At 35.2% G+C, this 26,406-nt stretch overlaps 1 protein-coding gene across 2 annotated transcripts; it reads right to left on the bottom strand.

Moving 5' to 3' along the window:
- Positions 1 to 8,897: 8,897 nt before the first annotated feature.
- LOC103503958 (COP9 signalosome complex subunit 4) lies at positions 8,898 to 19,374 on the bottom strand. Of its 2 annotated transcripts, XM_008468363.3 has the most exons (14): positions 19,007 to 19,371; positions 18,734 to 18,885; positions 17,594 to 17,697; positions 17,420 to 17,480; positions 17,035 to 17,127; positions 16,839 to 16,939; positions 15,438 to 15,546; positions 15,282 to 15,326; positions 15,064 to 15,132; positions 14,885 to 14,976; positions 14,758 to 14,800; positions 9,943 to 10,002; positions 9,717 to 9,776; positions 8,898 to 9,504 (listed from the first exon to the last, which is right to left on the bottom strand). In XM_008468363.3, exons 1-14 carry the CDS (start codon positions 19,134 to 19,136, stop codon positions 9,430 to 9,432), a joined length of 1,194 nt encoding a protein of 397 aa, XP_008466585.1. In that variant the 5' UTR covers positions 19,137 to 19,371; the 3' UTR covers positions 8,898 to 9,429. The 2 variants fall into 2 exon arrangements, with proteins under 2 accessions (XP_008466585.1, XP_050939168.1); XM_051083211.1 differs by having other exon boundaries at positions 8,898 to 9,776; positions 19,007 to 19,374.
- Between the last annotated feature and the right edge of the window lie 7,032 nt (positions 19,375 to 26,406).

Below are 26,406 nucleotides of genomic sequence, written 5' to 3'. Positions count from 1 at the left end.
ATAGTATCCACCAAATTTCTCCTCTAAAAAATATTAACATGCCTAAAAAAATTTTAAATGCCAAAAAAAGAATTTTAATAAAAAATTTAAATTATTAGAAAACAGAAATACCATAACACAGAACTAGAATTACGATTTGATTAAGAGAAATTTCATATTACAAAAAGACAACAAATTTGATTAAAAAAGATAACAAATTTCAAATCTCAATAATTTCAATTGAATAACAAATAGTCTCTAAATTTATAAGATAAGTTTTTGAGATTTTTTTAAAAATAGAAAAATTGACACTATTTACACCCATAAAACAAAACCACTAAAAGATTAAATTAATTACACTTGATTTTTCTATGAAGTGTAAATATTTGTCAAATGTTTTATTTTTTATAATTTTTCTAATTTTTTCCCTCTTAAAATTAGAAGTTGTGAGGCCCAAAGCTGAGAAAGGGAGTCCTGTTTAAGAAGAGAGGCGTTGAGTGAGACAATCCTTCTAAATGAAAAGATTGATCATTCTAAAGATAAAATTCAAAGAAAAGGAAGTTGTGTTGATTGGGTGACGTACTACGAGGTGAAATCATAAAAGAAGTGAGCAGTTGTAACCAGTAGCAAGGAAGACAAAGGCAAAAAAAAGGAGTTTAGCTTCCCGAGGAGATAAGACGAAGAAGAGTTTGACTTTTCAAGATGAAAACGTTTGCATCTCGAAGGAATGTTAATTCGAAGTTTGGCCTACGTGTTGGGTTTGTTGGTTGCATAGTGTAGCAAAGCGGTAAGGTAACACGTGTAAAGTTATAATTCTGAATTGACATGCAAAGGAAGTATGTGATCCAAAAGATTGGTATAAATAGGGGTAAAAGCCTTAAGGAAAGTGCTGTCATTTTGAAAGTTTTGTCAAAAGAATGCAAAGAGTAGAGTTATTGTCGAGAGAACAATAGGCGAGAAGAGGAATTCAGGAAAGAAAGAATTAGAAGCTTGCATGAGTGACTTTATTAAACTGTATACTCATGTGTGAGTGACTTTCTTAAACTAAACACTTCTGTGTGGTTTATAAGCTATGTTTTGTAGACTTTTTCTTAATGGATTCTTTCTGAGTCTAATTTATTCATGACATGTTCTGTATCTTTGTGTTATTATTAATATTATTGTTGTTGTTGGTTGTAAAGAGAGAATGATTGTTTTCTATTTGTTGATTGTAAGGACTGTGTGCAAACCATTAGCCTAATTCCTATCAAGTAAGCATATGCGGATGTGTGCATAGTTTGAACTGCGACGTCCGATGCAGCAAGAAAGAATTAAACTAGGAAACGTCCCAAATGCTGTGGATGAAGTGAACATTACAGTAGCTTAATCGCAAGGTACTGGCAAAAATGAATCGCAATATGCTTGGCGAGGGGAAGAATTCATGTTCCTGTTAGAAAGGAATACGATGAGCTAATGTGAGGTTTCTGTGATTTGTGAAATGAGGCATTGGAACACGCATTTAAGAAATGAAAATATTTGTGCTTGACTTATATTCCCAAAAAGGTTTTTTCAAAACTCTTACTCACTATGTATTTGACTTACGTGTTAAAGTTTCCCTTCCCCAGGTAATCAGGCGTTGAGGCCAAGTAATAATAGGTAAAATGAGAGGCTGAAATAAGAATGGTTTTAGTGATATATAACAGTTGTGCCCACAGTTATGTGCAACGTACTAAACTATAGTAACATAAAAAGAAACAAACAACACATCAACATTTGTTAACCCAATTCGATGAATGAGCATCTACATCTAGGGAGCTATTTGCATGGGATAGAAGATTGTATTAATCACGAATACAATAAATGTTGAATACGTAGTTATGACCGAAGGAACAACACTTCTACACTATTGTTACCGTACTGTTCTAGAACTGTTTCAACAAAACTTGATCATGATATAACATATTAATCATAACTAATTAGAGGGTGGGACGAAACTCCCCCTTAATTGCAGCACTAATCAATGATGTACTCAACTTCAACTCCAATTGACTGAAAATTTTCTTCTGTCAATTTTTTCTTCTTTTTCTTCTAAAAGCCGCAAAGAAGAACTTACTGTAATCGATATTTATCCTTAAACTTCCTTAGGTAGGGTAAGATCTTAACCACTTTTGGACCATCTTTTAAGGGAAGATCTTAACCAATTCCTTAACCAATTTTTTAAATAATATTCTGAAATAAAATATGTGAGACCATTCCGTTAACAGATGCGACATGGAAAAGCTGACCAAGTTATCTGTCTTCGGATGGTTTAAAGTTATTACGTTCAAGGAGGACAGCATCTTAGTTTTGTGTGTGAGATGAGCCTTGTCCTTGAGATGAATTGCTAGGCGATCATGGAGAAGGATAATAAAAGGGTTATTATAAGAAAGGGGTTATTATACTCCCAAACACCTTGATGCAAAGAGAGGCATTCCAGTGAAGGAAGGCAGGCAGGCCAGAGCTTAAAGTTCAAGTTTTCTTTAAGTGGCTTGTGAGGAAAAAATGTATTTGCAAAGAGTTGGACCAAGTTATAAAATCATAGTTGCGTTTTATTATCTTTCCGCTGTGAAATGTTTGTATTCATCTAGTACTTTCGCTTAGCTTTGAGTTTAAGTGTGGAAGACCAGACGTTTAAATTAAGTTGGTCATCCTAGTATTTTCGCTACTATGAGTTGAGGAGATCTTCCAAGTTAAGGTCGGAACTCTGCGATTAAGATTGATTGAGAAGTTCCACTTACTAGGCGTTTAACTCATTATCTCGCGAAGAGGTACGCATTGGAAGTCTAAGTGGCATGCCTCCTTTTGGTCACATGAAGTGGCGAAGGGGCGAAGCGTGACAAGAAATTTATTTTTTTCTAGAAAAGAAATGTCTTTACTTTATAGTTAAAAAAACACACATAAATACCTAGTCATTTAACAAAAAAAATTATTAGAAAGAGGAGACAAGTAGATACTTTGTTGGAAAAGATGGTATGAATGTAGAACTTCAACTGGAAAGATTTCTTTAGAAAGTCTGAAGTACATCTACCAGTTTTGAAATCAGTTTGGAAAGTTCATTTTGTAAGCTTGCTTACAAAACGTCACAAACCAATGGTTGTAAGCTTGAAGCCAAAATACAAGATACTATGCCTTGGTGTAGTCACGGTAATTGTAGGATGGTGGCTTGAAAGGACGAGAGAATTTCTTTCCTATGAACATCCTTTGTTTCCAATAAGATGGTGTGAGGACTCGAAAAATTCTTAGCTTTGAATAAACGATTTTTTAGGGATCGTTTTTAGTGCAACCGTTTCTAATTGAAAATGTTTTACCTTAAAAACTATCTTTGACATCCATTTTTTATTTTGAACTCTACTGATGTAGTTGATACTTCCGGCTATTCTGGTTAAGGCTTTTTCCGAGCTTTCTGGGTTATTTGAGGAAGTTCCTTTCGTTTGAATTACTGGGACTTCATTCGAACCTTGAGCTTCTTGAATCGTACTGAAGGCTTGTTCAAGAGTTGTGAGTCATTGACTATTGTTTGCAACTTCTCTTGTGAGTATCTTCACTTCAGAGTGGAGATCTTCGACTTGAACAGGCTTTTTAGCTTTGCCTTTGATACGATTTAATATATCCTGATAAGAATATATTATCGGGCTTTTCTCGATTCTTCCTTGAGAATTTTGCTCTTCGATACTCTGCCTTAGCTTTAGAAGACAAGTTTGCTTAGAATTCTCATTTGGTAATTGATCGATAAAATGAAAGAGAGTTTCTTGATCTTTTGTGATGACATTAATATGTCCCGAACATTTGCCAGTACATCTTTTCGTGCAAGAAATTGCTCCTTCGTTATCGATTAAGTCACTTTGAGAAAAGAAGGCTTCTTCACTCGAAGATCCTTCGTCGTTAAGGATGTTGATACATTCTTCATCGAAAAAAGATTCAGTTTGGGAAGAGTCGTCCTCTTTAGACCTAATGGCATGAAGAAGAGATTTTCGGGTCTCTTCATCAATAATCAAAGCATTGATTTTTTCTTTCAGGCCAGGGCAATGATTTGAATAATGACCTTTGCGGTTGCATTTGTAAGAAGTGGCATTGGCTTTGGAAGAATACTTATTTTTGCTCTTGTTTTTGTTGTAGTATTTCCTCTTCCTTCGAGGAAATTCTGGATCTTTAGACTTGCTTTTACTGAAGAGCCTTTTGGATGAAGACTTTCTCCTTTTCTTCCTATCATCTTAGACCCCTTGTCAAGACCATACTGTTTGCAGAAGGTCCCTAGTTCCTTTCGATAGTCAGAGTCCTTGATAACCTTTGTAGTATGCTTATTCTCTGTACAGAGATTAATGCATATTGCTTACACTATGGCTGATATGTCTCCAAAGGTTAATTCAGACCAGTCGATTTGTTTGTTGCCACTGTTTGATAAAAAATTTTAGCGATGTAGTGTGGAAGTCCTTCAACAAAATTTTGTTTCCAGATGTCGGCTCCGCAGGTGGTTAGGGTATAAAGTCGTGCCATAAAAGTATCTTCATACCATTTATATCGACTCATCTTGTAAAACCTTAACCGTAGGAGAGACTATGTCGCAAGATTGAAATGAATATGAGTGCTACCAATGAAATACTTTGTCATTGTGTAGACCAGCAGATTGACCATATCGGGCTCTTCTTCTTGTCTAGGTGCGGATTCTCCTTCTTGCTTGACAACTATTTTCGTAGTAGTTAAGATTCGGCATCTTTCCTGCTCTGTTAGTTGGTTGTGCCACCAGCTTCTTAGATTTCTAGTGAAACCTGAAATGATAATTTGGGCTATTGCAAGAGTTGTTTTCCTAACGCTATAGGCTGAGGCGGCTAACAACATTTCTTGAAACATGTTCATCATTTGTGCTTCAGAATATCCATCGATATTCCAAGTGACTAGGCACGTTCTGTCATAAGAGTGTCTCTCATGGTGTAGGTCATCCCAACCTAAATCAGAAGGCGATGGTTGAGAGTAGTGGTTCTTCATATCTACCCATTAAGCTATCAGAAGCGTCTTTGAAGCAAAGGCTTGATGAAAAGAGTCCCTTTTTATCATATTGCAATATGATTCTTTTCGAGTTTTCAACCTTGTTTGTTGAAACTAATTTGTCTTTCTCTATCGACAACGAGGTAACTTCCGAGTCTTTGTTGATAGAAAAATAGGCGAGCCGCTTGTTGATTTCAGACAAGATATCTGAAGGATCATCTTTGAGCTTACCAGTATCAAAACTGTTAGGCTGAAATATCGGTTGATTGGGATCAACATGGAGAATCTCAGGGTTCTTGATGTTTATGGGAAGACCCGGATTCTCTATTCTTTCTACTGCTTTGAAGACTATAGAAAGAACCTTGTTTATGTAGTTGAGTTGATGTTGGATATTCTTAATTTCACGAACTCCAACTTTTGGAACCTTTTCTTCATCTATGGTTTTATAGGGAGAAGAAACCATTTTGATGGCTGGAATGACAGGATGAGGGAAATAAGCCTCTTCCTTAGGAGGATAGGTGAAAGCTATTTCTTTTCCTTTTGATGTGGTCCAAACAATTGAATTCTTATCATCGCAACTTGGCCTTTGACTTGGAGGGTTTCGATAAGAGCTTCATTCCTAGCTTGCTCTTTCTGCTTCATTCTCGTGGTGAAGTCCTTTTGACAGAGAATAGGTTTCCTATTCTCTTTTGGTGCAGCTCCACATATCTATGTACTTGTTGCATTTCCTCATAACATGCATTATCATCATTGCTGGAAATGACGTTAATTTGGTTGTTGATTGGCTCAGTTCTCCTTTTCGTATCGGATTGGGTAGGAGAAAGCAATCCTTCTTCCTTTTCATATAGAACGTTGGAGACTGGATGAGTGAAGTCCACCGCTGCTCTCATTGATCCCGATCTCCTAAAAGATTCAGAAAAAGAGTTGACGATCCTGGTATCCAAAGATGTGTTGAGACGACTACTCATGATTTCCCTAATTCTGAGATATCTTTCTTCATAATTAAATTGAATTTCAAGGTTTCCATCTGAAAATTCGGTGATTATTGGCTCTGTACTAATTCTTTTGGCAGGGGTTGTTACTCTTTGTAGCTTCCAAACGGGATTCTGAGTGATTTCTTCCTATCAAATCGTTTTCGGAATAGTCATGGATGATTTTTCAACATTGACTTCCATGAGCATGGTGTAACCTTTTGGAGAAACACCTAGAGCTTTGGGAGAAAGATTTGTATGCATTAATTTGAAGTAGATGTGATAGGACACTGCAAAAGGAAGTGATTCGTCTTCCAGTTCAAGCCCTTGAAAGTGAACATCAAGACTTAGAGCATCCATGATGTTTTTGTCTTGGAGAGAGACAGTGAGTCCTGGTCTACAATAGAAGTAAACTGGACCTTGTCCCAAGTTTGATTGAACAATTCCTAGAAAAGATAGAGTAAACCTGAGATGCCTTTTGTTTCTTAGAGCAAGGTAGACAGAAACATCTGATCCTTCTCTAAAGAGGGGCTTTAAGACCACTTGAACACATCTGATGTGGAGGTATTTGAACTTTTCATTTACTCTTAAAAGAGTTTCTTTAGGTAGTAGATTCATTGCAGCTAATTCATCGTTCTCCTCTATGATGATGATGACATCTTCCTGAGAGAAGTTGAAGGTATTTATCTTGTATACCTAGTTTGGATTTATCTTTAGGATAAACTAGCTTTTGAAGTAGTCTTCAACTTTAGCAAGGTGGGCTTCATCTGAATTGTGATTGGCAATTGCTTCTAACAGATCATCATTTGATCTTTAAGTTTTTGAGAAAATTACAGAAGAAGAGGAAGAAGAAGTTGTATCAACAATCGTAGGCGAGTAGGAATAGAGCTTAGAGAGAAGTTTAGAAAGCATAAAGGAGAAAGAAGAATCTAGGGATTTTAGGAAAGTAGTATTAAAATCTATTAAGTGTTAATTCTTTTATAGTAATAATAATTTATTTCTTGACTTAAATTAAATTCTTCGATCAATCGATCTTGAACTTGGGTTTCTTTAAAGATTTAAATTGATTATTCTCCATCATGAGGTTAACCACGCCTTTATCATGAATTCTGAGAACTAATCCTTTTAAATTGAGAAGAGACTCAAGGTAAGAGAGTCACCAAAATGTAATTTGAGACAAGGAATAAATTAAGAATTATTGGAAAGAACAAAAACTTTAAAAGACTAGAATCTTACCATATTCCACCCCAGATTCCGAGTGGAGTTTACTCCATTAGAAAGAAGAGAAAAGGAGAGAGAAAGTAGACTGTTATGACTCTGATGTCATTCAAGGTCGTTATCACCATTGTTATATACTTATAGAGTTTATTTTTAAACATACTAAATTGAAAGTATTTTAAAAGATATGATATTTCTTTTTTCTTCAAAAAAAAAAAGGTAAATCGAGCCAAACAAGGAAAAAACAGCTATGAAGTTTTAAAACAATTCAACTTAAATATTTAAATTTGAAAAATGGAGATTTGATTACAATTTCGTGAGGTAAATTTGAAGGACACTTTTGAAATACTCTTAGACAGTTTGCAAGGGAAGCAAGGTTGGTTTCGCACAATTCTTAAAAAAATTATTTTTGCTGTTTTTCAAAACCGAACTCTCAAACATGAGCTTCTATCCAACTTCCCTTGAACAATCTGAGATAACCTAGCATTTTTCATGAATTGAATTGGATATGAACTTATCTTTACGCCAACCCCTTTGAGCTCAATCTCGTTCAGGCCCGTTGAGAAAGGCCATGGGTTCAACTATGTACCTACGTTAAACGATTGGGTTGGCCCAAACTAGACAGCTTAATCTCAATCTAGTCAAGTAGAGCTTGATCGACCTTGATTCTTTAGGCTGAGACAGCCAACCAATGTTGAGCTGCCCTCCAAATGTCTTTCTTTATCTTTCTATCTCAAAACTCTATGGTTTCACCCTTGCAATGAGCTATTATTGTTAAAATTTCAAATCCTTCTAAAGTTAAGGCTCCGAAAATTTGCGATTACCTTGGTATAAAGGGATAGAAGTGGAGTTCATTTTCACTAAGTATTACTATTTCTACAATTCTGAGGGGAATGAAAGAGAGGGAGAAACTCCCAAACTAAACAAATACAGACCATCCCCACATTAATATTTTAAAATTTTGTTGTTATTATGAAAGGATTTTCAAAACTAGAAAATTTTAAATTTATCTCCATTCACTTTTACAAAATATAACCTTTAAATTTATTAGAATCTAAAATTTGCTATACTTAAGTATTTTCTAACAATAATACTCCAATTATTTAATACATATACATTAAATAATTATATCTAAAATTCAGATTTTATTAGACTAACGACAAATTGAACATTGAAATGTAGATTATAAATATGGACAATTTGACAGTTAATCCTTTCTAACAATAAACCTGAATAACCTCCATAAATTTAGCAGAAAAAAATTCAATCATTTCATTTAAAACTTTGCAATAGTAGTTAACTAAGATGAATGATTTTACATATAGTGAGAACTTACCAAGAAAGCATAATTGCACAAAATTAAATGAAAAATATTAAAAATTTCATGAAGCGATTAATTCACTGAACCATTGATTCAACTCAGTTTTAGGTTGCAGAATATTTTGTCATCAGAAATAAAACTTGACAACGGCTGGACGAAGACCCAACACTAAGGAGTCAAATCTGAGATCTGACAACAATAACGGGTCAGAGGTCAGAGAATCAACAAGAGGAGAGATGGAAGCAAGAGTTTGGGATACCAAGGGGCAGTGAGAGCTGAGCTATGGGGGTGGGCTGAGAGGGACGATTTTGGGATTACATTAAACCGAACAGAACCACAGAATTGGATGTTATTTGGTTTCACAAACGGTTCAATTTGAAGTGATTCCTGTGAAATGAGAAGCCACAAGGAAAAATCCAAGATATCTATCATTCATAGCCACTGCGCAAAACAGTGAGTTTACTGTAACGAGATAAATCCATGTATACACGACACACTCAAATTAGGACTCATCTACAATATGTTAAAATTTAAATTTCCAAATAGGTCATTTTATCTTTTTGCAAATTTGGACTTTCTACCAGATTTGGTCTGCAGTATTTGTTAAATCCAGTGTTTCGTTTTATCTTTTTCTTGTTCCCTTTTCTCGGGGGGGAAGTTAAGTTTTTTTCTCCTTTTTTTCCCATAGAAAGGCTTCATAACTCAACATGTCCCTCCTCTCTTTCGCTCTTTTCTTTTTTTCTTTTTTTTTTTACACCAATGACAAAAAAATGACCCTCACTGCTAAAAAGAATAGTAATTTTCAACCTCTCCAAAAAAAGAAAAAAAAAGAAAAGAAAAAAACTAAAATAGCCTCATACTATGGGGGGAAAAGATAGAAGTTTCTAAGATATTACAAAATCACTGGATTGGATTGGAACAACTTAAGAGCACAAAAGATCAAACAGGAAGGGAGACACCTTTATTTGCCATGCTATCCAAGATGTCGTTCAGAGCTTGACAGAGACCAACAATCTAAACAGACCAACCAAGAAAAATTAATTACACAGTAGATCCACAATATCAAAAATTTATGTATTAAGTAAAGGCATCTTAAATATAATTGAACAAAAAAAAAAAGGTGCAATAAATGCAGATATCTAAAATTATCCATAAACATAACATGTACAATGCAATTTAGCAACGAGCAATAAATGGATAGAAACCAAAATGCAGAGAGAGAATACCTGTTGATCCCATTGTTGCAGCTCTTCAATATCGTCCTCGAAATGGATCACAGCTTCTACCTGATAGCAGGTTTGTATTAAATATAATGTGCAAACAGTTCTGAAGAGCTAATTAAATATAAATCGTTTTTCCATTAGTTCCTTCATTTCATGGGAGTCTGAACATGATCCCTTTTCCCTTTTCCCTTTTCTTTTTGGGCGAGTGGAGACAGAGAAGAGAAGTAACCTGGTCAATCGATCCCCTCATTCTGTCCTCGTATATCATTCTTGATGCTATCTTCTCAGCCTACAAAGAGAGAGGAGTCTAATTTAGCAAGCAAAGTGGACTTCATGAGTGAATGAGCATCTGCTTGCAAGCCAGAAGCAGAAAATATCAAACAAGCTCTTTTGCTCTCGCTACATTTGCCATTCTCTAACTAAACCTTTGATATAACCATTCATCTTTTGTAACTTATTGTATGTAGTCTTTGGAGATATCAACTCAATCTGGTATTTGTCTTTTGTAAGAGAGAGGGGCAAAAACAAGACCTTTCTTTACTATGAATCTAATGGTATAGCTTTAACTTTTCATCTTTCTCAATGAAAAGAGCAGATCATAACTAGGGGAGACTTTGAAAGCAAAAACGTAAACCTTTGCTCTGAGACTGTGAAAGTACCTCTCTTCCATAGAAGAGCGGGGAGTAGAAAAGAACCTTATTTCTCGAAAGACTTTCTAGTGTCTCCTTGCTAGACATTTAGAATAAGTATTTTTTTATAAGAAATGGAATTTTCAATATCTAGAGGTTTTGGAATAAGTATTGTGATGGAACTCCGGAATGGAGATGAATCTTATTCAATGAAAATATCAGAAAGTACACGGGATTGATAGATTAGCAATCCCTAAACAGAAAGTAATTGGTAAAGAACAAAGAAAGTATTACCCCCCTCACTGCCTCTCCTATCAAGGATGTAGACAAATGATTACCAAAAACTCTCAACAATGACACTAACTTTTCTGAAATAAAATTGTGCGTTGCAGCGCAATCTATCAATGTAATCACTAATTCTTCTCAGAACCTCCCTTTTAACATCATCGTTCCTGGATTAGTCAACCCAACCACAAAATTAATTGGGAGTTCGACTATCCCTTTCGCTTGAAACTGAGTCCCTTATCTATCCAAGCCTGAAATTCCCCGTCCATCATACGTTTCATTGGACCTTCACGCCGATTCCCCGACGTCGTCGCTCCTCTCAACATAATCGTGCGTACAAGAAAATTCTCTCCCGATTTGTTATCTTTCACAGAAATCAGAATGTTAGGTTTATTAAAAGATAAAGGCATTTGGGCCTTAACTTCCGTTAGATTATCGAGGCCCGCTTCCCTCCTCTTTATCTCACAATTCTCCACGCGTTGGCCTAATTTCATCATTTGCACAAGCCCAACCGTTTCCCAGCACTCTACCTCGGCCTTAATCCATGGACTACGCCCATTCATGAACGTCTCTTCCCACACCTCCTTCACGACTATGGTAGCGACGCAACCAATTTATTGAGTAAATTCTTATGTTCTTCCATTATCGTTTCCTGCTTGATTGCTAAGAATCGTCCGCAGATTGATCCTTTTCTCACCAATCTAAAGCAAACCATCAATCTCTATTTCAAATCCAACCAATCCTTGAAAGGATCTCGTTCTTCCTACCGGTACCAATCCAAAGTTGCTCCATCAAAACTAACAACAACCACAGTCATCTTCTCCGAATCCGTCAGCTTATGAATCTGGAAATAACAATCTACTCGAAACAACCAAGAACTCAGATCATTGCCGCTGAATACGGGCATCTCAACCTTCTTGAACTTGCTGCGATCGTAAGGGATATCGCTTCCTTCAGATTTGATTTCATTCATCGTCGTATCTCCTCCTTCAACATTGCTCCCGATCGGTTTTCCTTTAATCGAAGATTCCTCCATTTCTCTAGACGTATTCGGTTTTCCTTTCACAAAAAATTCATCAACAATTGTTGTTGCTTCTCCTCCTATTCTCCCAACCTTTCAATGAAGCGAGATTTTCTTCAACCGCCGGTGATTAGTGCAACTCTACTCTCATACCAGAAATTTCTTGGTCGCACGTTTCCAGTTTCCCCTCAATTCTCCTTTATGCCATTCTCTTCTCCTTTCCCAGGTTAAGATGCTCTGACACCAATATGATAGAACTCCGGAATCGAGATGAGTTTTATTCAATGAAAATATCAGAATAGATACACAGGATTGATAGATTAGCAATCCCTAAACAGAAAGTAATTGGTAAAGAAGAACAAAAAAAGAATTACCCCCCTCACTGCCTCTCCTATCTTTCAAGTATGTAGACAAATGATTGACAAAAACTCTCATGCCCACTCGCAGACCCTCCCTTTCACTATTTATACCTCTCTTGCCTCCAACTAACTAATTGTGGGTCCCAGCTCTAGCAACCACACTCCCCATAACGTGTGCGCTCCCCTTATTTCCTCTTCTACTATACTGCCAAATGATTGGTGGCCCAACATATTTCTTTAACAATAATAAGAATCATAACTTTCAATAACAAAGAGAGAATACAAAAGCGGGAAAGATAGATATCTCACACACTGACAGGTTACAAAAACAAAACCCAACTAGTGTAAATATGAGTTAAGGTATAATTTCAAAAGAATTTAGCAGTAGAAGACCGAGTAGAAGCAAAAAGAGTGAAAAGAGCCCAAAAATCTAGTTCATGACCAGAAAAATCTTTGAGTTTTGTTCAAACCAAAGGCTCTAGAGAAGGGCAAAGATCCCATTGGACCAAAGGATTTTCACTTGAGCATGAAACCTGGGGCCCTTTAATAAGCTGAAGAAAAGCATCAGAGGCTTTGCTAGGCCAACAGCACTGCAAGCTGGACAAGCTAAACAACCTTCCCAACAATACACACCAAGGGGGCAAAAAAAAGAATAGGCAAGGACTCCACACTTCTTTTACACAAACCACACCAATTAGGGAAGAAGGCATAATTCTACCGGGTTCTCCAGATCTTCAACAAGTATTCAGCCTTTTAAAGGAGAAAATTCATGTGAAGACTTTGATCTTCACAACCAGCTTTCCATCTAAGATCAAATCTCCATCTGTTCAAGGCTGCTTCCTTCACAACAAACTTGAGAGAAAGGCATAACTGAAAAGAAACCATCATTTTCCAACATCCACATCCACAAAATAAGATCATCTCTATTATAAGGCATAAAGGCTTAGAGCTGGTCATAAGAGAGTCAACCAACAATGACTTATCATTGAGTCCTTAATAGTCACAATTCTGAAAAGTAAACAAAATTCCACACAAAGGGGCGAGGCAATAAGCCATTTATCTTTCCAGATCTTGGTTTTATCCCACAGTCCTCTGGGAGTAATATTGTTCATAATTTGAATCTATGGCCCTTTATGCAGCCAAGAGCCCTTCATGGAAGTCTACTAACTATTCTCGTACCATTTATATTTAGAACTTAGAAGCAAGCACCTGCCAACAAGGAGCATCCTTTTTGGTGAGAAATCTCCAACCCCATTTGGCTAGAAGAGCACTATTTTTTATAGTGAGAATGTTGATACCCAAACCTCCCATTTCAATCAAAAATGAGAAAGTTTCCCTCTTTATTTTTCTTTTTTATATATACACACACATATATAAACAATTGCTTACATTGAGGAAAAAAATAAAAGAATACCTGGGCAATATAAAAGAAAGCCCACAAAAACCTCACTATAGAAAGAGTTTCCAACTAAGTAAGATATTACCCAGAGAATAATTACGAAGTCTTTGAAACTGAAGCCTAAATGGAAATATGAAACCTCACCAAATACCAAACTTTGCTAGGCTCCCTCTCCACACCTCAAAACACTTTGTTCCTCTCTCCCCAAAGATCCCACAACAAAGCACACACCCTTGCAAACAGCTCTCTTTGGCAAGCAAATGGAGGAGGCTTGATCATCAAGCGAACATCCCTCTAGCGAGCAAGCAAAAAATTAAACTCTTGCGAGAAACCATTCCAAACAGATCTCGCAAACTGACACTCCGAAAAAGGTGATCCAGGTTTTCATCCGCCTTCTAACAAAAGATACAAGAAAAAAGGCCCCATTAAAGAAGGCATCTTTCGAAAAATCCTATCCTTCGTATTCACATGACCAAGCAAAACTTATCGGGAAAAGAACTTCATTTTCTTTGGAATCTTGGTCCTCCATAAAACATCAAAGATCAAGTCAACAGTTCTCTTAGTCCTCCATAAAACATCCCAAGTACCCAACAAGCCAGATGCCAACTTTTAGAATAAGTATTCTGATGACCGCAATTATTTGCCAATCCCTATAGGGCCAGGAAAGCCAAACGCTTTGTAAACGACAGGTTTATTACTATGGATTGTAGAGGACAACAAGTTAGTGTTGGGAAGGCATTAAAATGAGTGGGTTTATATTTTTAGCTGTCAGCAGTTTATAGGCTGACAAAACTATAGGCCCATGCAGTCTTACTGGCTACTGCTGAATATTAACGTTAAAACAAGTAAAACAAATGCGCTAATGAAACTTATACATGCAGGACTCGCAATAAATCTTTGGCTGCCAAGCCAGATATGATCTAGACCTGCTGGTCTCACTCCCAAGAGTTTGTGGATAGACTTAAGGGTCCTCCTTGTGATAATTTTCGAGAGCCAAGCTGGCCCTGTAGGAGGTTTATAAATTTTGAAACCTATCCTTCAAACAAGATGGTTGATGAGGTGAAGAAAAAGAGGAAAAGGTTGATCTTCAAACTGGATATTAAAATATAATATGATATGGTTGATTGGTCCTTCATTAAAATGGCTTTAAATGCAAAGGAAATTTGTTTCAAATAGAGGAACCTACCGTTAAGCAGGTTCATGATAGGATCCATCTCACTTATGTCTTTTCATTTAAAAACCAATAATTTAAGGATCATTTTTACGCAGACAGTAGGAACATAATAGATCATTAACAAGAAGTTAACGATTTTTGCCAAAGCATAATAAGAATAATAGATATATCACACACCTTATGAGGAGGAATACCCAGCAAAGTGCCTAATTCTTCAAAACTGCCATAGAATAACCAAAAACAATAGAATAACGAGAAGAAAAGGAATAAAGGAGAAGGAGAAAGTATACTGCACATAATTAACCTTATATTTGTGTAAAGTTTGCTTGCACTAAGAAGATTATGCTCAATCATAGCACGATCCAACACAGTAAAATTATCTGGCAGAAGGGCTTGCTGTTGAAAAAATGTTAAAAAAGAGAGATTTTTAATATTTGATGTGATGCCAGAATCTAGAACGAGGTAAAGAGTGAAAATCATAACCTGGTGAGGTTTTAGCTCTTCAGCAAATGCATCAATTTCTGGTTTTCTCAAAATTCTTTCCAAGTAAACCTAATAGTTCAATTATGCACTCATTAAGGGCATTGAACAGAATATCACTCTTATGCACTTATTAAGGGCAACAAACAGAATACACTCTTGAATGTTAGAAGAGAGAGAGAGAGGGAGGGAGGGAGGGAGGGAGGAAGGGGGAAGGGAACCTTTTGCAGTATTGGATAGATTTTTAACTTCGAGCAACGTTCATCCTACATCAAAGCATCAACACTTAGAAAGGACATAGTTAAAGTCACTCCCCTCCAAAATGATAGATACATTCCATTAGCAATAAATAAATCAATAAATCAAAAAAAATTTACTTTGTATAATGTGGCAAGAACTCGGGATCTCTGTGGACCAGCAGCAGCCAATATTGTACACGTCACTGCAGCAGATAAAGCTTGTTCCAATGCTTCTTCGTCAATCTCTCTAAAAAAAACAAATAAAGTAACTAATAACATTCGTTAAGAGAGGTTGTATCATTTACTTTTTTTTTATATATATGTGAGTGTCTAGGCCAATTTACGAACACCCCAACTAATCTCATGGAACAATCCATCTGACACTACAACATGTAAGAGTCGAGAAAACTTGTAGAAAATATAATTCCTAGGTAGGCGACCACCATGGGTTTAAACCCTTGACCTCCTACCCATTTATTGAAACTTTCTTTTTTTCTACTAGGTCAACCGAAGATGGTTAGATGGTATCATTTCCTAACCAATCTCTTCAAAAATCAAGATGAATGAATTCATATTTTTCATCATAAAAACATGAATTTCCAAACTCAAAGGTAGAATACAAATCATATCATTTTCATCATATCAGTGAAATGAATTGTCTCTGTTTCCTAAAAAAAAAAAAAAAGGAATAGAAAAAAAGGAATACAAATCATACCAATTTGTTGAAACTCAGTTATTAGAAGTATGTGAGAACAGGATTTTCTTTTGCAAAGGAGGCACTAGACTGTTTAATAGGTTGAGAAAGAGAGTTTTACATAAAAAAGATATTTATAGAAAAAAATTACTTTCGTCCATGCATGTACAATGCTCAAAAAATTGAAGTTAATAGCTCCTCATACATAATAAAAAGCCAGAGCAACTGAAATTAAGAGTGAAATACATAATATAATTGTAGAAAATGGTTGAAGGAAAAGGCTTAGCAGGGTGAAATATACAAGGAAAATCAACAAAAGAATACTTTTTTGTACAATACATCAATGAAGAGGTCACAAAATTGGTCAACGTCAATTCTAACAAACACAAAAAATTATAGTAGTATCAGCCCAATTTTGCAGTTCCATTGTACACTTAAAAGAAAAGGTTAAAAATGATAGCCTTTGAAACATTATCAAGACATGAACTTTGTAGAAATAAAACAGATATCTTGGCTTTGAATTTAGTTAAATTTTTCTTTTTGGTAATTCTGAAGTTCTAAACAAAGCACAAGTGAAAAATGCTTATCGGTATGTCTGTCATTTTTAATAACTAAATAAACGCTAGCAATTACGCAGTGAATAAAAAGCACAAAAAGAATGTCAAGAATGCATAAACTTGACACATAAACTGGAAGTTCTGTAAAAATAAAGGAACTTCCAATCATGTGCAAATGTTTAAGATCGGTATCCTAAAAGGCCAAAAACAGTATATAAGTGAATGATGGTTGTTTAACAAATCTAAAAACACTTGTATTCCACGAAAAGAATGTTCAAGTTTACTTACTCATCTCCTATTTGTCTCTTTTCAATTTGAGATATATCATAATAACGAAGTGCTGCTTCCAAGAACTTCCTTTTCAAGTCCAAGATCCTAGCATAACAAACCTGCGAAAGGAATGAAATGGAGGGGATTTACACAGAAGAAAAACCATATGGCCATTACTGAGTTAGAGTCATCAAAAATTGGAAAGATTCCTAACCTTGTATTGTAAATTAAGGACTTCGTGCTGACTATTGCTAACCAAAAATGAAGCTTTATTGATAAAGGCCTCAGCATTAACAGCATCATCATCCTGTGGAAGAAAAAATTGAGCAATATTGAGTGCTCAAGTACCTAAGACTAAACAAAGTTCCTTGTCCTTGTAAGTATAAACATTAAACAATTAATTACTGTAAAGCACATTCAATGTAATTGAAAACAGCTGCACTATTATATCATGGATAGTGGAACCTGAAATCACTCTCCTCCACCATATAGAGCTCTATGCCTTTACACATCGTAGCAAATTACCATTACTAACATATAACCCTTTGTAATAAGAACTGTCATAAGATTCAAACTGCAATTACAGAAATAAACTGTACCTCAAGGTATAAACGAGCAATTTGAACACATTTTGACAACCGGTATGACTCATCAATCACCCTGACAGCAACCACAAAAAGACATAATCAATAAAGAGAGAGTCCAGAATTTACTAAAATCCTACTTTTTACAAAAAAAATATACACATATTGAAAGGAAAGTGACTGTTGTACCTCATTCCAGAGTCTAGATCGATGCCACTGAGCATCTGTGCAGCTTTTGACCATTGCTGCTCTGATTCATACAATTCAGCAAGCTTCTCCCGAATAATCAGCACCTGCAACTCACCAGAGTCAAATTACTTCCTTAATCTATGGACCATGCAAGTCAAGATCCATGACCAAAAGTAGTTAAAACTGCTGACCCTAGCCACACTCAAAACAATATGAGAGAAAAACATAGGAACTGACGACAAAATAAAAACAAACATTGATTATAAATAAGTGATATTGCTCTAGTCAGAGTTGTTCTAATTTTTCCACCAAAGACAGTGGATAAATCAACCGGTAGATAGACTTGATGCGCATTTCTTTGTTTGTTTAAGTTTGGAGTTTTTCTTACTATTTTCTCTGAAATTGTTATAAGTCGGTGCCGGCCTGGTTGCAGGGAGCTGGTTTCTTCTTTGGTTTTGGAGCTCGCCAATTATTTTTAGTTGGCCATACATTATATCTCAGGTTCAACTTTGTGGGCTGATGCGATGGTTGCTTCATTTCTAATCGTTTTAGGTTTCCTCAGGTTTAAATCCTTGACCGTATCTCTTACTAAGCTTTTTGCTGATTTTTCTTATTGAGTTATTTGGTGATTTGGATTGTTCTTTGTTTTTCTACAGGGCTTTAGTATCTAAGTTGTAATTTGGTTTTAGCCTAGTATGACTTGCTTGAAGTTTTTCTAATTTTGTTTCCTCTTCTGTACTTTGAGCATGAAACTCATTCATTATTTCAATGAAAGTATTGTTTCCGTTTGATAAAAGACCAAACGTGCACTTACAATGTTCTGTATATGAATCCAAAAGCAATGAATATCTGACGGTTTGGTGATTAAAAGAACCCCAAATTCTTCCGTTAATAGTAAATTGAAAAAAAGATTTCCATTCAATTCCAATATAAACCAAGGAAACACGCATGACCATTCTTCCGGAAAATTGTAATCAACAAAACAAGGTATAAAATCCATTTAGATGAATATTTAGACGAATAGCAAGGTCAGGTTCCCGTTTCAATTGAGTAAGAAGTAATATTGGTGCTTCGTTGTCATTCACACAACTGAGAAGCATCATTTCTATATCATATAAAATAATAAAACCAGAACTAAACCTGCTCCTCGAAAGAGACGACTCGCGGCTGAATCTGAGCGAGGATGTAATGGGCAATCTCTCTCTGAATCTCCCCCTCCAACTTCCCCAACTCTTGCGCTAGAGTCTGCAAGAGCTGCCGCGAAACTACAAGTGGAACTTCGTCGGATAGTGCTGCACGTGAAGAACCGTCAGATGATTAGCCCTACACACTAAAATGAAGAAATGGACGAGTTTGGAGAAAAAGCATCAACGTATTAAATTAAACTTTAAAAAAAAATGGGAGGCAGCTAACTGTGATCGATAAACTTCTTGGCTTGAACCCTATCGTTCGACGACAATACATTATACAGAATGTGTTTATACTGTTCGATCTTCTGCCTCTGGTCTGATATAGCAGAGGCGCTCGCAAAGGCGCTCTCCATGGCTATTCAACTTTTCAAGCACCGGCTGTTAGGAAACCCTAGCCCAAGAAAAACCACTCTCCACCACCGCTTAATTCCTCCCGGGAATGGAGGGAAACGCTTCTATTTCCCGATTCTAGATCGTTGGCGTGTCGGCTCAACAATGAAAACGGTGATAATGAAGAGAGAAGAAAGAAATCGAAACGGTGAGATTGGCATGACCGTGCGCTGCAGCAGATGATGAGTATTTCTAAGTAACTATATCGGTTTAATTGCAAAAATATCCTAACAAAAGAATTTTTCTTTTTACTTTTTTTTCGGCTAATTTATTATAAATTTTATTTATAATAGATGTCTATTAGTGTCCACGCTAGTCATAATCACATGTCAACCCTTTAATCATTCTAACACTCATGTTATGTGTCTTATCTCATGCTTGCCAAATTGACCGTAAATATTGACATGGAGTTGTAAGATGCACTTTTATTTGGAGAGAAATCCAAAGAAAGTGGAAAAATTAAATTTTTAGTTTTTATAATTTTCCTAATTTCTTAATTTTATTATTTATTTATTTATTTTATATATCATATTTTATTATTTTAATATTATGTTTTCTCGATTTCCCTATTTCGGTTGTACCTCGTTTTCACAATACATTATCAGTACGAGCTCCAATTGTCTCCTTCTTTGAAGGTAGGTCGTCTCTTTGAAGGTAGGTCGTCTCTATAGGTTGTTGGCCCAACTCGTTTTGTTATCTTGTATGGAACAATATATCTAGGACTCAACTTCTCTTTCCTCCTAAAGCGAAGAATACCTTTCCACAAAGATAACTTCTAGAAAACTTGATCTCCAACTTGGAATTCCAAGTCTCTTCGTCATTTATATGCATAGCTCTTCTGTTGATCTTGAACTATTTTCAAGTTCTCTCTTATCAACTTAATACTATCTGTCGTGATTTGTACTAACTTAGGACCAACTAACTTCGCTCTCCCACTTCGTTCCAGCACACAGGAGTTATGCATGGTTTGCCATACAAAACCTCAAATGGTGTTATGTCGATACTAGACTGATAGTTGTTATTGTAAGTGAACTCCATGAGTGATAAGTCGGTACCCCAACTTCCATTAAACTGAAGGACACATGCTCTCAACATGTCCTCTAAGGTCTGGATAGTCCTTAACTTCAACTTTGTTTCCAATGTTGTAGCATTTTCAGTAAATTTATTAGCTAGATACATTTCCTCTCTAACTAAAAGGCATTTAAATGAAATTAAACATATACTTCGTTATCTTCGAAGAACAATTAATATAGAATTATTTTATTCAAATAGATAAAATTTTAACTTAGTTGGTTTTGCAGATTCTAGATAATTATCTGATCCACACAAAACTAGATCTCAAACAAATTATCTATTCACATATGGAGGAATTGTTATATCTTGGCGATCAGTGAAACAAACCATAAACAGACACCTCCTCAAATCATGTCGAAATTCTTGCAATTCATGAGGCTAGTTGAGAATGTGTATGGTTAAGATCGATGACTCAACACATTTAGGAACCATGTAGTTTGTTTTCTAGTAAACTCCTTTCAACAACATTATACGAAGATAATAATATGTTTTATCGTAGGATAATAGGCAAAAAGAAGTGGAGCTTTGCCATAGAACGTTACACCAGGAGACACGTCCAACCAACGTAGCGACAAGCAATCAAGCTAGATGATCTGATGCACTAGCAGACAAATTTGGTTGGCGCAAATGTCTGAGAAATGATAAAAGGACGTCTGTCTGTGTCACGAGCATGCTTATCCAAGGCGTTGTTTGCCTATAGCCGCATGCCTGAACATCCTCAAACCACTTTATCTTTATATCTTGTACTTAGTTTAGTTTATTGCTTTCCTTTTGTTGTCACTGACCTAGAAAGTGACATTTCATCATTTTCATATGCAAGCTTGTCAAAGCTAAAAATGTTTAAAATGTACTATAGGGGAGATATAGTACTTGAATCCCTAACCAAGCTTTGTTGTACTTTTTGCAATCTAAATTTTCTTTGTAGTTGACAGTCTTCAATGCTTTCTTTAACAATATTTTCGATGTTTTCTCTCTCTCGCATTTTATAAAACCAATTTCTCTCAAAAAGTGAAAGTAGGCTACATCGTACCACGAGTTTGTCTGCGACTTTCGAACTTCATACGGCTAACTTGTTCATCGAGTTAGAACTAGTACTGCATAATCGCTTGTCCCATGTATAAAAAGTTGCGATTATGAGTAAACGCGGTGCGGATGCTGCTTTTCAAGAGCATTAATGACGCATGGATGTCCTGTCAACATGATTCCTCATAGAAGCCTTTACTTCAGAATCAAGGGTGCAATCTTTGGCTGGAGAGCAAGTTCATATCATACATTCTTTGTCCCTTGAGTTTTAAGTGAGAGCTTAGAACAAAAAGAGAGAGAGAGTTCACCAATTCCCCTTCAAGAACAGACAAAAATCAGAGGCAAGGAGTATGAGAAGTCATACTATAAGACTTGATGCATTTCTTTGTATTCCATTTTCTGTTTATATTGTATTGCTTTGTAAAATGTACTCTATGACCGAGAGTCTTCAAGTTATGTTTATAATAGTAATGCATTTCTTCTACCATTTTTCCATTTCTCTTCTACTATCCATGCTCAATCTGCTTTAGTTAGTTCATAAGTAATGAAACGTGTTTTTAATAATAAAGAATCTTATTGTTTGTTTTATAAGTTTTGTTTAGTTAAACGCAGATGTCAACACATTGTGTATTCAAGAGAAAGACAATGGTATTAATCACAATCACTAGACAGGTAAGAGCACATAGTTAACTAAGCAAGCGGCAAGGAGATTGTAGTAATGTAATCTTGTCACTAAATTTGTCCTTTGCATAAGTTGCTGAGATGTTAACATGTGCAGCGAAAGCATCGAAAGGTTGTCTGCCTTAATTAAGGATAAATTATTTATAATAATGCAAACAAGATGATTAGATATAAATCATGATTTAACTTTAAGTATTTCGATCCCGAAAGGCGAGCAAGTATGGCGAAGACAAGCGGTCGCTCGCCTTAATTTTGAAATTAATACATGATTTATATCGCCTTAGAGTATTAATGCACAATTCATTGCAATTAGTTAATTCAGCATTCCTTCTGACCATGCCTACGAGCTTAGTTCATTTTCCATATCACCTTATCGCCACGCCCACCTTGTATCACCAAAGGCACCTTTGTGTAAATAATTAGGTTAAATTATATTGTTCATATTAATACAATATATAGATTATACTGCATGAGTTTAGTTGCACGATAAGATCATTAGGAACATTAATTCTCTATGTTCGACCCTAGACTTACCAAAGAAACCTCTCTTCGCTTACACTTGGGCGATAGAAAGGAAAACTTGTATTGCATACATATCATTGGAAGTTTTGCAACGCATGAATAAGACTGCACCTTTTATTGCATAATATTCCAGTTGCCTTATAGTCACTCGCTTAGAGCTTTAACCTAACATATCCACGAGTTATTGTATATGCACATAAATTAACAAAGCAGTGATATATGGCTGAATTTTCTTGAAATCAATCCGAACTAGTATTAGAAAAGCACACTTTAGAACAAAATTTGAGGTATATTTGATCATTTTAACTAACTAGTTGGTAACACGTGCTATTCACGTTAATTTTTCATTTTATTTGACTAAATAAAAAGTTAGTAATCAATTACACAAATAGTATGATATTTATTTATTGGTGATTTTTGAAAATACATTTTGCAACTTCATTCTTAGACCTCTTACTCATGACTTGTTATACATGTGTGTGTAAATCGAATAAGCTAAAAAATATAAAGAATTTGATCGTATGACTATGAAATAATCAATTCGATCAAACTTTAGATCGATGAGTATGTTTTTCAATTACATATCGAATGTTTAAATGGATTGGAATTTTGGACATCGACGTTGGCTTGATTACTATTTGGACATTTGTGCTAATTCTATATATTTTATGTATTTCTACCCAATTCAAGAAGTATAATTATTTAACAACTTTCCCCAGAATTATAGTTAGTTATTGTTTTGAAATGAATAATTAAATTTAAATGAAAATATATTATTGAAATAATACAAATAGAGAAGACAATTTTTTCCGCTGATCCCTCAATTATAAGATTCATAATATACTATAGTGGTAAGCACATCCTACATATTTGCATCAAAAGCATACTTAATTACAAAGTAACAATAAAAAATTAAAAAAAATCTAGTTCTTTGGCATCTTCATGCAACTTTGTTATTTTTTGGAAATGACGCTTTTAACCGTTCTCTCTCTAGTCTCCCACTTTTACGTTCTTTCATCTTTGAATTCTCATCAATTTCTTTACATATTTTTTATTGGATCGATTGCTTGCTCCTAGACATTGCAAAAATCTATAAATAAAGGAATATACATAAATATATTTCTATATACAAAGTAGGGAACAAAATAAAAATAAGAAAAAATTAGAAGAAAATAAAAATCATGATTTGATTTTTTCTTCACACGCATAATTTTTTGTTGTGACTTATGAACATAAATAGGAAATAAAAAGAATGAGATATTTATACTCAAAGATTTAAAAAAGAGAAAAGAATTTCAAAGGTTGAAAAAGATACAAAGCAATTAGTATGAAATAAGGAAATATGAATAGTGTGGAAGGTAGAGGGTTGTGAACGGTTTTAGAGAAATTTTAATGACATAATTAATTGGAGATAAAAAGATAAAAGTATTAATAATCAAGTATTTACTAATACTTAATTTCAAGGGAAACTTACATAAATCTAACAAAACACCAAACTATTTACGGCACGTGTAACAAAGCCCACAAAGTTAACCATTTTTTAAATATTTCAGGTTTGCCCTTCTTTTCATGAGGATTTCTCTCCGATTTCTTTCATCGTCTTCCTCTTCGATTTCTTTCATCGTCTTTCTTCTTTTTTTTCTGCGATTTCTTTCCATCATCTTTCTTATTTTTTAATTGTTTTTTACATCGTTAAACCTTTCCATAGTATTTCTTCTTTTTTCTCACTGCGATTTCTTTCCATCGTATTTCTTCTTTTCTAATTTTGTGATTTCTTTCAACTGTCTTTCTTCTTTTTTTATTCTTTTTTATATCGTTTAATATTTACATCTTCTTCTTTTCTGATTCTTTTTTACGTCGTTTAATCTTTCCATCGTCTTTTTTTTTTACGCGTTTATATTTGGTTAACCAAATCTAAACGATTGTGGAAAGAATCTTGAAAAAAAACATTTAAAGTGGAGTAACCAAATGTAAACGATTGTGTATAAAGAATCTTGAAAAAAAAAACATTTAGATTGGAGTAGCCAAATGTAAACGATCATTTAAAAAAGTAAACGATCGTGTAAAAAGAATAAAAGATCATGTATAAAAAATCTTGAAAAAAATCATTTGGATTGGAGTAGTTAAATGTAAATGATCATGTAAAAAAAGTAAACAATCGTGTAAAGAAATCTAAACGATCGTGTACAAAAGAATTAAAAAAACCGTGTACCAATTTTTTTTAAAAAAAATCATTTAGATTTATGTCCCCAAATCTAAACAATCATGTAACAAAATTAAATGATGGAATTTAAAAGATAAATTGTAGCCATATCTAAACGATCACGTTGTAGCCACATCTAAACGATCGCGTATAAATTATAACCATATCTAAACGATCGCCTTGTAGTCATATCTAAACGATCGCGTATATATTGAACCATATCTAAACGATCGCGTATAAATTATAACCATATCTAAACAATTGTCATGTAGTCATATCTAAACGATCGCGTATAAATTATAGTCATATCTAAACGATGGCGTATATATTGAACCATATCTAAACGATCGCATATAAATTATAGTCATATCTAAACGATGGCGTATATATTGAACCATATCTAAACGATCGCGTATATATTGTGTAACGCCCCGAATTTTCGAGGTAAACTTTTACCGTTTTATATAATTTTTCGGGAATTTTAAATTTTGGATTAATTTCTGAAATTCTGAAATTAATATTTGTAAATTTATATAATAATAATATAATAGTAATTATATTATTATTATTAATATTTATTATAATCTTTATATATAATTTAATATTAATATTATCTTTTATTATTATTATTATTATAATTTATTATTGTTATTATTACTACTATTTAATATTATTATTATTAGTATTTAACATTATTATTACATTAGTATTAATTAATATTATTATCTATTATATTATTATTATTATTATTATTATTATTATTATTATTATTATTATTATTATTAAGTATTATTATTATTATTATTATTTAACTTAATATATATATATATATCTTTTTTTTAAAAAAAAAAAAAAAAGAAACCCTCAATTACCGCGCGCGAGACCCCCCCCCTCGGCTTCTTCTTCTTTTTCTTCTTCTTCTTCTTCTTCGTCTCCAGCTTCACGCCGCCGCTGCCGTCTCTCCATCTTTCTCTTCCGCACGCGTCTCCATCTCCCCCGTCACGTTCCGTCTCCATTTCCGCCTCCAGCGTCGGCAGCGTCGTCAGCTTCATCATGTTCGTCCGCCGCGGCCTCCCTACCATTTCGGATCTCCTCTCGGTTTCAAATCGTCCGACCGTGTCCACCGTCAAGCCGTCGTCCTCCACCGCGTGAAAACAGAGCCGGTCGTCGGACTCCACCCAACCGCGACACATCCCTGTCGTCAAACGCCCGAAGTTTGTCGTTGAGGTTGCCCGTTTTCAAGCCGACCCGACCCGAAAACCCGAATCAAATCTGACCTGTGTTTCAAGTTGCAAGCCGAGCCGCGAGCCGAGTGGAGCCGAGCCGCGAACCGAGTTAAGCCGCGAGTCGCGAGCCGAGCCGAGAACCAAGCCGAGCCGAGTCGAGAACCAAGCCGAGTTAAGCCGAGCCGAGCCGAGCTGAGCCGAGGCCAAGCCGAGCCGAGTCGAGCTGTGAGCCGAGGCCAAGCCGAGAGTGAGCCAAGCCGAGCCGAGCCGAGTCGAGCCACCTAAGCCTTCCTTCCTCCACTCCGGGTCACGATGAGTTTTCGGTAAGGATTGTTTTGATGAATTCCCTAATGTTGCTGCATCCGATTCGAGTTTGAATATTTGAAATAAGATTTGGTCCTACCTTTTATCCCTTGAAGGTATTAAGGAGTTGACGTTCAAGTTTTCGGGTTCCGCGGCAGGCTTGGTTGGAGATAACTTTCCTTCCCTCGGGTAAGTCAACGG

Source organism: Cucumis melo, chromosome 4, assembly GCF_025177605.1.
Source record: "Cucumis melo cultivar AY chromosome 4, USDA_Cmelo_AY_1.0, whole genome shotgun sequence".
Taxonomy (NCBI): domain Eukaryota; kingdom Viridiplantae; phylum Streptophyta; class Magnoliopsida; order Cucurbitales; family Cucurbitaceae; genus Cucumis; species Cucumis melo.
Note: the sequence above shows the minus strand (reverse complement) of the source record. Positions and strands in the feature narration are given on the sequence as shown.